Raw genomic sequence first — 16,730 nt, forward strand, 5'->3', positions numbered from 1 at the left:
TATTCTCCTGTCAATACTGAAAATACAGTAGACAATTTTGGGGGAGAGATCCTAATGATACCCTTCTAAGATAGCAGTAGGTACTTGCGCCAGTGTCTCAGGGACGAGGATCATCATCCCAACCAGGGACTCAACTACCAAGAAAAGCAAGACTACTTGAAACTACCTTCAAGAATGGATTCATGTCCATCCACACAATACCCTGTGCCTCTTCTTTTTTAATTTTCTTGCAGAGGCAGAAAAGAGAGACAGTCTTGAAGGAATGACCATACAGTATTATGCCATTCTCAGGTTAGCAGGAAGTACACGCACCCATAATCAGATATGTGCCATCCTACCGTAGTACTTAAGTCCCAGAAAGGCCAGGCTGCACAAAGACCTCTTTGATAGTGGATCGTTCCTCCGGAGAGGAGAGATCCAAACTCTACTAAGGAGCTCCTTCACCAGATGCAGGTGAGGAAGTTCATGACCTGCTTTGAAGTGCTTGACTGGGGAGATACTTTATCTATGATCCCCCATTACAGAGTTTCTCTAAGGACCTACCTGAGAGCTAGCAGAATGTGTGCACACCAGAGAAACGAAAGAAGAGCTTTCCACATGAATAAAGGCATGCATGTACTACAAGTCCCTCCAAACACCAAAAGCATGGTCTTCCTCTCTGGAGGCTTAGTATAGAAGAGTGTGGTCTGATAAGTATCCCTTTGGCTGAGAGGCGTATGAGTTCAGTCCCACCTCTGTGATGGCTCATGAAGAACTGAGCCAAGATGAGATGAAAGACGACAAACTGACTAAATGCACGTAACATGTAAACTAATAGATGATATGCATTTTTAATTTCTTATCCTGTTGGATTTAAATTAGTCACTTCATTTAGATATGATTAGACTAATTTGATTTTCTAATAGTCCAACCAGGTTAAGAGGTGCTGAATATATATAATTAGCAAGTTATGTGTATAATGACAGGCACTATTAGCCAATCTGAGGTGGGTTACAGAGACCTCCCATAATCAAGCAAAACTGCTATTATGTCATGGCTCTGGAACCAAAGGCACCAGAACATGAAGCACCTTGTAAGTGAAAGTTTTATGGGGTGATATTGATAACTTCACATGGATATTGCATAACTTGAAACAATGGTTAAACAAAAATGCAATCTGGTAAGGGAAAAAACATATATGAAAAATTCAAAGTAATTTGTATTTTTCCTAACGATACAAACTTTGAGCTCTTTATTAGGGATATGCTTTTGGTGAAGCTGGAAGACTAGCCATAAGACTTTTATTGAGATGTAACTACCCCACAGCTAGGAAGCAGGTGGGGTAGGGGGGGTGGTACCAGCTACCCCACTCACACACATCTGTATTGTCTCATCAATTTCAATTGCCGCAGGACTTGCAGGGGGATAGGTAGTGACAGGCCAAATTTCTAGAAAGTGCTCAAGTTTTGTATCATGAGGAAAAATACAAATTACTTTAAATTTGTCCTTCGTTCCAAAACCAAATACAAACTCTTTTGCTCCTTATTACGGAAGACTCACCCTTTAGGTGGGTGGAAGTCCAAACTAACTGGCTGGTTTTTTACAAGTGCTCTGCACATAAAAGGGAGAAACTCTGACACCTCATTAAATTTACGTGAGCAATCTGTGTGATTGTGTGATACTAGTAATGTGATTAGTCTAGGTAAGAATTCTCAGAAATGTAGGAATCTTTGAATCAACTATAGACATACCCAATCATACCTCTCAAGGGGGTATTGGGATGCAACAAGTATTATTTCTGTACCAGATTACACAAGGGAAATGGATTTACCTGCACACAGATGAGGCCAGCTTGCAGTAGACCGAATGTGCTGTTCCCCAAGAGAGGGGAAGATGAAAGAAAGAGAACCAGTCATTCTTACCCTTCAATCCCTGACTAATCTTGGGTAACCTCTGCACTCAACCATCTGCTACTTGTCCATCAAGGAGCCCCAGGAATTTAAACCAAATGATGTGCAGCCACCACGGGGCCAATGGAGACCGTCTCCATGTTCCTGTGGGTCACATCTTGCAGGTAGTGGGTGGTGAAGGTGGTCTGACGCTTCTACACGCCCGCTTGTTAGACTTGCGCCACAGAGTAGTTCTTCTTGAACGTCAAGGAGGATCTAATGCCCCCAATGTCATCAGCTCTGGGTTGTCTTGTTTGTGGAGAAGGATTGGGATTCAATGCTCAGTATATGACCTTTTGAATACAAGCAGAGATCGTGTTCTTGGTGATCCTCCTCGACCTTCCCCGTGCTGACACTCGGGGGCAAGCTGCTACTGTTCTGTTGAGGAAGTACCTCAAACTCCTCAGTGGACAAATTAACAGTTGATCTGGAGCATCGGTTACATTACGAAGAATCCTAATCAGGAAGGGGCCGAATCTAGGATCCGCTACTCCCAGATTTTGAGTCTTGGCGATACACTCAGGGACAAAGCCGAGCATTACCTCCCCCAATTCCCTTGAATAAGAGATGTCATTAGGCAGATCATAGAGTTTGCCGACTCTCTTGGCCGAATCCAACGCAAGTAGGAAAACAGTCTCCAAAGTCAGGTGCAGATCTGATGCTGCAGTAACAGTTCGTAAGGAGCATCCTTCGACCGAAGGACACAAACCATGTTCCACCATGTTCCATGGGAGTGGTCTAACTTCCGACTGATGGCAGGCAAGTTCAAAACTCTGATTGAGGAGAGAAAACTCAAACTAACATAAAATGTTAACTCCTTTCAACATAAAGACAAGGCTCAAGCCTTTCATCACTGAGACCGAGAAGAGTTTTTTCTCCCAAAGGTATTCAAGGAACTCTTCTGTTGATGGAATAGTAGCACCAAAGGGAGAGATACCCCTTCCAAGACACTTACCACAGAAGACAGTTCATTTGACCTGGTAGACTGCAGCCAAAGATCTCCGGAGGTATTCACACATCATTTTCACAACTTGTGAAAAGCCTCTCTGAGAGAGGAGATGCTAAATAGCCTCCAGGCAAGAAGCCGTAAGAATTCTACAGATGTTGACGTGTGGTTGTTAGAGTAGATCGTGTCGTGGAGAGAGTTCTCTCAAGACTTCCGTCAGCAGCTGAAGAAGGTCCAGAAACCATTCCGCACGATGCCATGCCATAGCAGAGCTATGAGAGTCACTGACAGGTTTTTGGATGATCTTTTCTCATTGAGCACCTTTCTAATCAAACAGAAGGGAGTAAGTCATAAATGTTGTTCTTGTTCCACAGTTGTTGGAATGCATCTTGCCAGAGAGCCTGATTATCTCATACTGGTGAACAGTAGCGTGGGAGCTTGTTGTTCAGGGATGTCGCGAACAGATCCACAGTCAGGGAACCCCACAAAGGCAGGACTTTGTTGGCTACCAGATGATTCAAAGACCACTAGGAGCCCACTATTTGAGTCACTCTGGTCAGATTGTCCGCGAGCACATTCCTCTTGCCCAGTATGAAGCAGGGCTGACAGGGACACCGAGTTGTCTTCTGCCTATCTCAGCATCTGCACTGTTAGATGGCAATGGGACTGCGAAAAGGTACCGCCTTGCTTATTTATGTAAGCAACCATAGTGGTGTTATCACTCATCAACACCACAGAGTGACCCTCTAGGAACTGATGGAACTGTTGTAAGGCTAGGAGGGCTGCCCTCATCTCTAGGAGATCTATATGCTGGTACCTTTCCAACTCTGACCAGAGCCCGGAGGCCATGTGGTGCAGCATGTGGTCCCACACCCTTCTTTTGATGCATCTGAAAAGAGCATCAATTTCTTGGGGGGAGGGGGGACGAGAAGATCAACCCCTTGGCGGAGATTCATGTCTGCCACCCACCATCTCAGGTCCGTCTGCTGCTCGGGTCACATCAGGACCAGCGTACCCGGAGAGTCCTGGTGCAGAATCCACCTGGATTTTAGCTGCCATTGAAGAAATTGAATTCGCATGCGGCCGTTGCAGACAAAACAGACCAGGGATGTCAGATAGCCTACGAGACATAAGGCACATTTGAAATAAAGTATGGCAACAGTTTTGCAAGGACATGTCCAAAGTAAACAGAAACTGACATGAATTCCAACTTTTTTGGGGGGGACACAAAGTAATGAAAAGAGAATAAAAAAATGAATAAGATCACTGCTTCAAATATGTGATGCCAGCAGAAGTACAAATGAAAATTAGAATTACCCTGTATTTTGGTAGGATAAGGCTTTCCCTTTGAAGGCAGGGGAAAACTCACCTGACACAATATCATAATTCTTGTCTATTCAGGTACCTCTACACTGAGGCAATCACACCTCTCTGAATGTTATTCATCAGTAAAATTAGAGGTCTGTTCATTGTAAGAACAATTTTCTTTCCCTCTCATAATATTAAAACAATTCTCTTAACTAAATTACACTCTAAAATCAACTAAAATGGTCTAGTTTACTAGGAGATCATACAAATAACAGGATGAACACACACCATTTGAGCTCTTTAGTGAAAACACTGCCTCTATGTCATTGTGGTTAATGTTTCACTTGAATATGGTGCACTGTGAACTTTGTCTTACATTGCATAAATGGCAAAGATATATTGAAAATATAAGTACTGTACTGTAAAATACTTACGGCAGGCATAGCAAGAACAAACTCCGAGAGATTCCTGATAAAGCGGTTCAAATCTTTCGATATGATTGCACTGTGGGATAAAAACACAAAATTATGCTTTTAAATTACTGCAGTAAACATTATATTTCAAGCTGCAAGATTGTAAGCAGATATGTCATTTAAAATTATCTTGAAATTAGCTACTGTATATAACTTTCAAAACTTTTATTTAACATGGTATTTTTTTCTAATATACAATCTTTCCCAATAGTACAGTATTTATTCCCTCTTGTTAGCTGTTATGATAATAAAAGTAACCATAATGAAGCAAAGAGTTACCACAAAGATCTTGGCAACAATGCCATAACTACACATCTTAAAAAAATGTTAAACAAATTTTTTAAATCCTAAAATTTGGAATACAGTAAATCTAGGTAAATTATCCATATTTCATAATTAAAAACCAAAACTTTTCTTAAAATGTTTTATTGCGTAAACCAACCAATCATATTTATGCTCATATTCATATCCCAGATTTTCCTAGGCCCACCTTTGTCTTGTCCGTCAGACAAAAGACGGCAAACTTTCTTTGCATGTTTTATTTTTACCATTCCCCTAACATCTCAGCATGTTGCCAATATTCCATTCTCACTAGAAAAAGGGCAGAAAATACAAGAAGAACAAGGGTAAAAGTATTCTCCAACCAATCAAGCAAAGCCGGGAAGACACAAAATGTCAAGTGAAATGTATATTTTACGGGGGATTGGGTATTACAGTAGGGAGTTGCTACATGTCTGACAAGTATAACCATACATAGATTAGTAAACTTCTGGATTTTGCCAATACAATTTGACTTCTTTAATTATTTTTTTCTATGATTTTTTATATATCTATTCATTGCTATTCATAATACATAAATTTTGGATACAGTACTCTTTTTAATAACCATTTGTCATATTGGCTTATATGTGTTTATCTTTCCATCTGTGATCTTTAAAACATAGCTCTAGCTATAATAAAGTAGAGTAAAGTTAGTTCTGGCAGCAACATTTTGCACCACACTATTTAGCATTATTTTTGTTGTTTTAACCATGAAATGCCACCCAAAATCAAAGATGATGATTAACCCAGATCACATGAAAGCATCTTTAAAGTCTAGAGTAATTTTATTGTTCACAGGAAATTTAGTTTCTAGGAATTGTATTGCTAATAACAGTAGAGAAGCTGGTGAAGGTAATAATGAGTGTGGTCACTGTAAGTGATGAAGATGATGTGGAAGTTGTTTATAATTAGATTGATGTGAAGTACGTAATGAAGAAAAAGGATGTCATAATAATGAAGCTGAAGATAATGGAACAATATTATGAATCAAACCTTCTGTTGTTAAATGTTTGTGCGATTTTCATTGTCACAGTTTGTTTATTACCTATTTTTCTTTAGTGTAACTGTATATACCATTCTTTAAAAAACCAATATGGGTGCAAAGTTTTAGAACAAAATTAATCATATTACTACAGTACTGTCATTAGTAGCTTTATCATCCTTATTACTTTTTTTTCTAATCACAGTCTCCAGAGACTGGTTGTTTATAGTGAGGGTTTCCAGGCTGCATCCAGCTTCCAATCTATTAATATTGTTGTTGTTATCATTATCATTATTATCGTCATCATGATTATTATCATTATTATTATTACTGTATTATCATTATTATTATAATTGTTATTATATCATAGGTAGTAGGTTGGCCAGGACACCAGCCACCCGTTGAGATACTACCGCTGAGAGGTTTGGGCCCTTTGACTGGCCAGACAGTACTACAGTACATTGGATCCTTCTCTCTGGTTACGGTTCATTTCCCCTTTGCCTACAAATACACCGAATAGTCTGGCCTATTCTTTACATATTCTTCTCTGTCTTCATACACTGACAACACTGAGATTACCAAACAATTCTTCACCCAAGGGGTTAACTACTGCACTGTAGTTGTTCAGTGGCCACTTTCCTCTTGGTAAGGGTAGAAGAAGCTCTTTAGCTATGGTAAGCAGCTCTTTTAAGAGAAGAACACTCCAAAATCGAAATCATTGTTCTCTAGTCTTGGATAGTGCCATAGCCTCTGTATCATGGTCTTCCACTATCTTGGGTTAGAGTTCTCTTGCTTGAGGGTACACTCATGCACTCTATTCTATCTTATTTCTCTTCCTCTTATTTTGTTAAAGTTTTTATAGTTTAGATAGGAAATATTTATTTTATGTTGTTACTGTTCCTGAAATATTTTATTTTTCCTTGTTTCCTTCCCTCACTGGGCTATTTTCCTTGTTGAGGCCCTCGGGCTTATAGCATCCTACTTTTCCAACTAGGGTTGTGGCTTAGCAAATAACAATAACAATAATAATAATAATAATAATAATAATAATAATGTTGTTGCTGTTGTTCAAGGCATGTAGTTAAATCCAGATAATAAACAGTTTTAATTTTTTATCAAGCAGTGTTCAATTTAGAAATTTATTTCACATTTGCTACAGTGAAATTTAGATTTAAAGCCAGTCTGAGTGGGTCACAGAAATACCTCCCATAATCCATGAAGGCTCTGGAAACAAAGATGCCAGACAATCAATGGTTGACCTTTGCATGTCAGGGTTTGGACAGAAAGATTGACTGTTGCAGACTAGGTTATTTACACAGAAATCTGACTTACAGTCACTTTCCATGAGTGAAAAGGTAGCTGGAAATATTTACATAAAAAAGAAATCATTATAATTCAGGTGTGTATCTTCCCACCTGGTAAATGCTTGAAATACCTTTGACTTACAGAAACAAAACCACAAGATATATATGAATTGTAAGATTACAATATTTGTTGTTAGATATTAGTTTCTGTTTTAAGAATAAAACACCCTCGTCCCTAAAATAAACAAAAACATCTTCAACATTGTCTTGTGTTTGTTGTAAGAATATTTTGGTCTGATCTTATGCCCAGAGGGCACACTACCATGCGGATCCCTTCGTACAGGAGTTCGATGGAATTGGCACTCAAATCAGTGGAGGGAGAGAGAGCGTGAACGGGACGCGATACCCTGAACGAATCACCTAGACCAGTCCAGGGTTCGGCCCCATGGTGAAGACACCTCTGCCAGCAGCTTTGCAGGCATCCCCCCACAAGTGGACAAATAGGAGGACTGCCTGCCCTAGTGGGAACGGCCTCGGCCGGATCCCCTCTTTCCCTTCCCTCCTCAAAAGGACTTCTTATTGTGAAAGATTGCTTAGCACCCTTTTGACCCTGCAGTCTTTGGTCTTTCACCTTTTTCGTTTGCTGTTTCTGTTGCAGTTTCTGATATGGCTGAGAGGGGTAAGGCCTGGCTGTTAAGACCTTCTGGATATATATGAGAGAGAGAGAGAGAGAGAGAGAGAGAGAGAGAGAGAGAGAGAGAGAGAGAGAGAGAGAGAGAGAGTGTGTGTGTGTGTGTGTGTGTGTGTGTGTGTGTGTGTGTGTGTGTGTGTGTGTGTGTGTGTGTGTGTGTGTGTAGTTTGGAAGAATTGACTTACATTCATATAATACAGTATACTCATTTAATTACGGTATATAGTTTTATGTTTATGTAAAATAACAATATTTACAGGTAATTTTATTTTCATTAATTTATAATAGTGTACTGTACTGTACTTGGGCTATATTGTGTGAACCTGTTGGTAGGCTAGCCTAGTTGTCCGAAACCTAGAATTTTCCATACCTACACTGATATATATGAAAAAAATTATGAAAAGTTTGAAAAAAGGAAAAATAAACTTTATTTTATAAACTTGAAATTAAAAATCATCAAAATTCACCATGCCATTTCAACTATTAAAAAGTGTTTAAAAATTCATCAGGACAGCATCGTGATAGGAATCATCGTTGTTTCTTTCGTTTGCACTACAATACTTGCACTGTCATCGTCCTCCGTTCCGTCTAAATTGGTTGAATTGGTTTTGCTGTATACTTAGAAATCCAAAATAAATTATATAAAGACAATTTTAATACATGCTTTTTACTAAACACGCCACCTAAAGCTGAAACCTTTGCTTTGTTTATGTTCCATCACTGATCATAACAAACAAACGAACTCATTTACACATCTGTGTATAGGTTAGCTTTTTCTGCAACTTCTATCTTACAAAGTATTGGTTATGTAATAATAATGTTATTATTAATCTTGATTTGCTTAATTTATCTTTAAAAATTCAAAATAAATTAAATAAGAGAGATTTTATGTCGTGCTGTTTCCTAAAAACGCTGCCGAAAACAGAAAACATTTTGTTTACGTTTTATCGCCGATCATGACGAACAAACAAATGCATTCACACAAGCAATTGATAACTACACTGATACTAAGAGTTTTTATTAAAGATGTATTTATAAATAAAAATTAAAATATGTGTGGTAAAATACTTATAATAAAAGTGTAGTAACATTAAGCTGGCCTTGAAATTGCCATTTGCCCATTATATGGAGTACTATGCTAAAAAAGGGATTTTGACGAAGGAAAAATCTATTTCTGGGCGAGGAACCTGTGTCACCAAGTGAAATGCTCCTTAAAGCACCATTTCAAAGGTATAAATACTGCTAAATATACCAGAGAAAAAAGTTGCATCGAATGCTAGGAATATATCCAGCTCGCTCACCCCTAAAGGATGTCGGTATTAAAACTGGGACAAGTGATACCACTACCAGAGATCCCTTTCCAATTAGACTTCTCCCTCCTCAAAATCCCCCGTTACTACGAGGTGTCGTTCACTACAGCTACTGCCCCCCCCCCCCCCACCACCACCACCACTACCTAACCTTCTCCCATCATTCCTTGTTAGCACCCGTGAACGTTCGGACGTGTTTTTCATACCTCTGTATTATTTTGTGGTTTTGAAGATGTCAAACGTTTTGGAGATCCATGCTCCCAAATTGAGTATTAGATTTCTCTCTCTCTCTCTCTCTCTCTCTCTCTCTCTCTCTCTCTCTCTCTCTCTCTCTCTCTCTCTCTCTCTCTCTCTCAAGGTTATTTAATAGTGCTATTGTTTGTTTTCTTCATTTTTCAGTTGTTTTATTTCTCTTTCATGGATTTGACTTAAAAAAAATATATATTTTTCTAATATATTAACTGACATTTTTATTCTAAGATTATTAACCAATTAGGGCAAATTTGAGCATTTTTCTGCAAAAAAAAAGAAAAAGAAAAAAAGGCCTGTTTCTGTAGTGAAAATTTGCGAATTTGCGGGGATACCATGAATTGAAAAAAAAAAAAAAAAAAACTTTTAGAGCCTAACCAGCAAATGTGCGGGGGCACGAATGGCAAACCGTGAACTGGCAAGGGGATACTGTACCCCCTCTGAAATACATACTTAGGAGGCAGGAGCTTGGAGGATGAGTTAGAGCGGAGCGAGGAGGTGGACCCAGTTGCCTGGGACACTGCTTTCTGTTTGGCGCTCTTTAACCCCTTTGACCAGGGCAAAGCTGCACTAGTCCTCGGGGATTTTTGAGTGCCATAGAACAGATCGAGGACAGTTTTCTTTCCATCTAGAGGAGCTGCCGATGGATATGGTGTCCACTGATAGATCGGATGCAGGTTAGGACCTGCCAGAAGGCATGTTCCGACTCCTTCCCCTCATCCTCCGTTAGTTTAGGGCTAGCGGCGGCTGGCGAAGTGTCGTCCTCGGGATCGCTTTGCCCTTCCACTTTCAAACTCTCGCCCTTAGAAGCCCAGAGTGGGTCATAGTCATCAACAGGATAGACCGGAGATAGGGAGACTGCCGGGGAAGTGCTCGCTTACGGCTGCCTAGGAGGCAGCGTAAAGGGAAGCCTGGCCGAGGGTTTTGGAATGGTGACTAAATCCTTCAGCTCCCTACTACGAAACAGGTAATCCTCTGTCATTGAGGGACCAGAGGGCTCCGTTGGTCTGCAGGCAGGATGGGAGCCCACTGCCAGAGGGAGTACTTCACGCCCAGTCACAGGTTGTACCTCCTCAGGCACTATCTCGACCAGCGAGGGACAGAAGGAGTCCCTGTAGCAAGTCACCTTATCTTCCTTGGGAGGCGAAGGACGAATCCTTTTCTTCTTTCTCTTGGGTCTGGCCTGTGGCGTATTGAACTGCAAGGGGCTACCCTGGAGTTCTTGCCTACTCTCTTCCCGTGGTCTCTTGTGAGGTGAGAACGGTCTCTCCTTGCCAGATGGCCCAGCAACCGTGGAAGCTTCCAAGCTCCTCCTGGGATCTGAGGGAGGAGAGGTCCACGGGATGACCGGTGGCAACAAAGGAATCCTAGGCGTGCCTCCTAAGGAATGGGAGCGGGGAATGACCCCCATCACAGCTTGAAGCTTTACACTGAATAATGCATGAAGCCATGGGGGGTCGTGGGGTCCCAAGAAACTGAAGGGAAGGTCCTCAGGAAGGCACGGATCCCTGGGTTTAGGAACCTCGGCAGGTTTCTCAACCCTCTTACCTGAGGGAGGCTTCCCGGCAGGCAAGATTGGCACATGCCTATCCTTAGGAATAGGATCGGGGCGTAGTCGTGTGGGCGACTGCCGCCAAAAAGGGAGATGGTACTTCGTCTGAAGGTCCCAAGAACTCCAAAGTTCAGCATGTCCTGTGTTGCGAGACCCCGAAGGGTCAGCACAACGAGAAACCGAAGTTCCTTTGTCACGAGCCCCCGAAGGGTCAGCGTGACTAAAGGCATGAGAGACCAAAGGCCTAACGTAACCTGTGTTGCGAGACACTGAAAGATGAGCACAACGGGAAACCAAATTTCCCTGTCATGAGACACCGAAGTGTCAGGGTGACGAAAGTCACGAGAACCCAAGTGCTCAGCGTAACTAAAGTTACGAGACCCCGAAGGGTCAGTGTAACGAGAAACCGAAGTTCCTCTGTCATGAGAACCCAAAGAGTTAGCGTGACTGATGGCTCGAGAGCCCGAAGGCTCAACATTACCATCGTTACGAGAACCCGAAGGTTCAGCGTAACTGAAACCCGAAGGTTCCGAGTCACGTGAGCCCGAAAGATCAGCACGACGGAGCCCTGAAGGACTCCTATGGTCATGAGAACCCACAGGATCAATGTGAAGAGAGCCCAAAGGCTCACGATCACACCAACCCAAAGGGTGATCGTCACTAGATCCTGAAGGATCAATGCGAGGAGAACCAGCAGGTTCAAAAGAACCTCTCCTCACAGCACGAGGAGGAGAACGTCCAGGATGGAGAGGGGTCACAAACCCTTCCACCCTATGAACCTCAGGAGACGAATGTTCAGCAGACTTCCCCCGAGGGGGAGATTGATCTAGATCTAAGGATAAATCCTCCGCAGGGGAGGAAAGTTCTCCCGAAGGAGAACGTCGCTTAAGACAAGGCTCTCGCTCTGCACCTGGAGGAGAAACATAAGCGTAAGGAGACCGCCAATGTCATGAAGCGGTCTTCTCTCGCGAACAAGACATGCTCCCCCAAAGGGAAAACCTGCCTTGGAGAAAGCCCTGCCACCGCCCCTGGTGGATCAGCTAACTCCTCAGCGTCGGAAGAAGATTCGAGGCCTGACTGACGGGCAGCAGCGCCTGCGCCCACACTAGGAGGATCAACCTAAGTGGAGGAAGGAGATGACCGCCTTCTCTCCGCTCCCCTTTGAAGGAGCTCGAAAAGAGCTTCCTTCGAAGGGGACCATCGACGCCAAGCGATGGCCAAACGGACACAAGATCTGAAAAAGAAAAGGCGTTCCCTAGGGGAAGGGAAGGAGCCAACTCACTAGGGGAGCCAACACCTTCGCCTATCATACAGGGTTGATCTGGAATCACAAGCCCTGCGCTGCTACTCGACCGTACCCCAGAAGGGCCCGGCAAAGGAGCAGCTTTGGACAGAGATTTGGATGTAGAAGAAGCAGAAGCCCGCAATTTCTTCGATTTCGAGGAAGACACTGAAGGCGAATATTCACACTTAAGACTTCTTCATCTTCTTACACCCAAACCTCTCCCACTAGGAGGCAGGCCACTCCCGACACACCGAACAGGTGTCGTCCCGAGAACACTGGTGTCCAGGCAAGTCAGGCACAGCGGGTAAGGGTCCCTCTCTATGGACGACATGAAGGTACCGCCACTTGCGGCCCTCGCGACCAAGACATGTCTGCATAGCGGGACGATAACACACACACCATGCACAAGAAAAAAGGAAAAGGAAAATAATAGTCAAGGCAGTTCAATGAGCCAAAAGCAAGAGTGGTTACTCAACAGATGAGTGCGAGTGAGTGGGGTAGCCGGTCTACCCCAGCCCCCTACCGCTAACTGGCGAACGGGGGTAGTTATCCCTCACTAAAATTGTCTTGGCTAATTTTCAGCGTTGCCGAAAGTAATACCCCTATAAATAGCAAAGGGTTTGTTTCTGTGTCGGAACAATTAACAAATATCAAAGGAAAAGTTGAGTACTAGAACTTTTTAAACACCCCTCACCACACATAAAACTACAAATATCATATTAACAAGCTTTAATTACCAAATTAATGTTCATGGAATTACTTCTATACTCTGACTACTAAAACTTTACATGACAATCTAGCCCAGGTTACTAGACTCTAATCTGTTTCCCGCAGATACTATAGGTATTAGAGACCAGTCATTCCCAAACACTATCCCCACTTTATATAGGTAATACATGACCAAAATCAATGTGACCCTCCCCTGCTAACTCCAAAACTCACTCTCAAGAGACATGTTCATTACATATAATTCAAAGAACTTTCCCCTCCTCTAATATTAAGAATGTCCACCTTTACCATCGTCAATTCTGGATATCCACTCTATTATGGGCTTCTACAATTGCTGTTCTAATTAACAAAAACTTTCACATAATATGATCTCTAATACCCTTATGAACACTGGACACAATCAACACTGAAACCCTAAACTTCAAAACAGTGACAAGAAATCAACAAATATCAAAGGAAAAGTTGAGTACAAGGAATTTCTTAACACCCCTCACCACACAAAACTACAAATATCATATTAACAAGCTTTAATTATCACATTAATGCTCATGGAATTACAGTAATACCTTGAGGTACGAGTTTAATCCGTTCTGGGACCGAGCTCGTATTTCAATTTACTCGTATCTCAGATGAACTTTTCCCATATAAAATAACTAAAAACAAATTACTCCGTTCCCACCCTCTGAAAAATACCCTAAAAACGGCATATTACAGAGGAAAAGCATGTCTTTAATGGTTGTAATCAACATCCTACTCTAACAAAATAACAAATAGCTATGAACTGGTTTATGAAATGTAACATTATTATGGAGTTATTACCTTCGAAACAGACAGTAACGGCTAACAGCGGGGTGTGCGGAGGAGGAGGAGGGAGAGAGGACGGGCAGGAGAGAGACTTGACGGCAACACGTTCGGTACACAACACTTTTGTAACACTCCGTAAAATAACCTTAACTTTAAATTCAACTTAAATGAAATTCAACTTAAATGAAATTCAACTTAAATGAAATTCAACTTTAAATTCAACTTAAATGAAATTAGCTGACTGTACACACTTAAAAATAAAATGTTAATCTTACATTACACTAAACTTAATTCTAAATTTTGTTTTAATTTTAATTTTTTTACTTTTCTTCTTCTTCCAGCTTGGCTCTTTTTGCCTCGCTTTCACCTGCACTTTTTGACGGGCTTTTTAAAAGGAACCTATTGAAGGATGTTCGCTTTTGTTTCCACTTCAAAATGTTGCGAAAATGATGCACGCAAGTGTCATCACACAAGGCTAAGGCACGACCACTCGCCAACTTGCCAAGGTGCCTCTTTTCCATAAAATAAGAAAACTCCTGCCACTTCACTAACATGTTTTTGATATCTGCCGTAAAAAGGCGGCCCTCCTCTTTCACCTCCTCCTTGCTACACCTCCAAATGTTGCATCTCCTGGAGCTCGATCAACTCCTGTGTCGTGAGCTCTTCCTGATGCTCCTCGACAAGGTTGTTCACGTCTTCCTCGTCTACCTCCAGGCCCATGGACTTTCCAAGAGACAGGATTTCATCCATCACAATAGGTTCGGGGTCATCAGGGTCTGTCGTATCGAACCCTTCAAAGTCCCTCTCAGCGACGCAAGCTGGCCACAATTTCTTCCACCCTGAATTAAGATTTCGTCTTGTGACACCCTGCCATGCATCGTCAATAATTTTCCAACGATGTACGATGTTGAAATGTTCCTTCCAAAATTCCCGAAGGGTGAGATTGGTGTTGTCTGTGACATCGAAGCATTTCTTGAATAAATGCTTTGTGTACAGTTTCTTGAAGTTAGAAATAACTTGTTAGTCCATGGGCTGGAGGAGTGGCGTGGTGTCGGGCGGGAGATAAAGGACCTTGATGAACCTGAACACATAAAAAATGTCCTCTTCGAGACCAGGAGGGTGACCAGGGTTATTGTCGAGGACCAAGAGACATTTTAATGGCAGGTTTTTCTCCGCCAAATATTTTTTGACTGCCGGACCAAACCACAAATTAACCCATTCTGTGAAGAAATGCTGGGTAACCCAAGCGTTAGCATTAACACGGAATATCACTTGCAGTTTTTTCTTTCACGATCCTTTAGCTCTTGAAAGTACATGAGCTTTCAGAGTGGTACACCAGCAGTGGCTTGAACTTACAGTCACCGCTGGCATTGACAGCTAGAGTTAACTGGTCCTTCATGAGTTTATGGCCCAGTAGTCTCTTCTACTGTGTCGTGATGAAAGTCCTCCTGGGCATTTTCTTCCAAAAAAAGGCCAGTTTCATCGCAGTTGAACACTTGTTGGGGGATGTAGCCATGTTGGGCGATAACCGAATCAAAGATTGTGAAGAAGTTCGCCACGGCTTTCGCGTCGGAACTTGCTGCTTCCCCATGCCTCAGAACCGAGTGTATCCCAGTCCGTTTCTTGAAATTATCCAGCCAGCCACGACTGGCTTTGAAGGTTTCTGCTGGCGTCTAAGTCTCTCCTTTCTTGGCTGCTTGCTTCCCTTTTAAGTCATCATAGATTCTACTGGCCTTCTCACATATGATCGTCTTGGTCACGCTATCTCCCGCCAACTGTTTCTCCTTTATCCAGATAAAAAGAAACCTCTCCATCTCATCGTGAATATCACTACGCAACTTGGAAAGGATGGTTACTCATTTGGAAGGCTTAGTGCTCTTTATAGCATCCTTCTAATTGAGGATGGTACATAAACTGTAGTCGATGTACTCCTCTCATATTGGCGCGCCAGCTCAGTCACGCCACTCTCATGTTTTGCGATTATTTCATGCTTCATCTCCATTGTCATCATACGCTTTTTCTTTTCATTACCCTTGTTTGCACTTGCTTGCTTTGGACCCATTGTTTATTTAATAAATTATGCACTGATTCACGCAAAAAACACATAAAAAAACAAATCAATACGGCCGATGCTCGGAGATAACTTTACGCGACGAATATCCGACGGGAAAGACCGAACGATGCTGTCCTTGTGAGTAGCCTCTTGAACACGCGGCCACCTGGCGGCCGCATAGGAAACTACTGTACCTCGTATCTCAAATTTTTCCTCGTATCTCAGGATAGAAATTTTCTCGGAACTCTCCTCGTATCTCAATTTTCTCGTATGTTGGGACGTTCGTATCTCAAGGTATTACTGTACTCCTAAACTGTTAGAATTTATTTTAATTTCAATTGTACATATATCTTATAAACAAAATTATTTAATAACCAAAACAACTTACTTTATAGAGTAGATCCACTAATAACCAAGCTTTGTGACATTGCCGTACATTACCGTTTTCCCTAAACATGCCCAAAGACACATAATAATGTAAAGCACTTATCACAAAGTATGTTGAAGTTGAAGTATTCCAAAAGTATTGTTGTCTTGGAATAGTTTTGTAGCATTAAGATACCAATTTATTTCCCCGTTTCCATAAGAAACAAAATCTATTTTTGTCCACTTCATTTTTTAATTTAATCATCAAAAAAGCTTGCTTAATGTCGCTCAACATTATATATTTATTATTTCTAAAGTAAAAAAGCAATTTCAGTATTGAGCCCATTAAATCTATCCCAGGATAAGCGGCTTCATTAAGTGAGGGCAAGTCCCTATAAGTTTCTAAAGAACAGTTAAATACTGGCCTGA

At 41.7% G+C, this 16,730-nt stretch overlaps 1 protein-coding gene across 5 annotated transcripts in view; it reads right to left on the minus strand.

Moving 5' to 3' along the window:
* Abcd3 (ATP binding cassette subfamily D member Pmp70) overlaps positions 1–16,730 on the minus strand; it is a 367,264-nt gene that overhangs the window by 205,482 nt on the left and 145,052 nt on the right. For all 5 annotated transcript variants that reach the window (XM_068346001.1, XM_068346000.1, XM_068346002.1 and 2 more), the window contains exon 5: positions 4,617–4,686. In XM_068346001.1, the coding sequence (XP_068202102.1) occupies positions 4,617–4,686 (70 nt within the window). The remainder of the gene's footprint in view (positions 1–4,616; positions 4,687–16,730) is intronic.

This window comes from Palaemon carinicauda, chromosome 22 (genome assembly GCF_036898095.1).
Source record: "Palaemon carinicauda isolate YSFRI2023 chromosome 22, ASM3689809v2, whole genome shotgun sequence".
Lineage (NCBI taxonomy): Eukaryota > Metazoa > Arthropoda > Malacostraca > Decapoda > Palaemonidae > Palaemon > Palaemon carinicauda.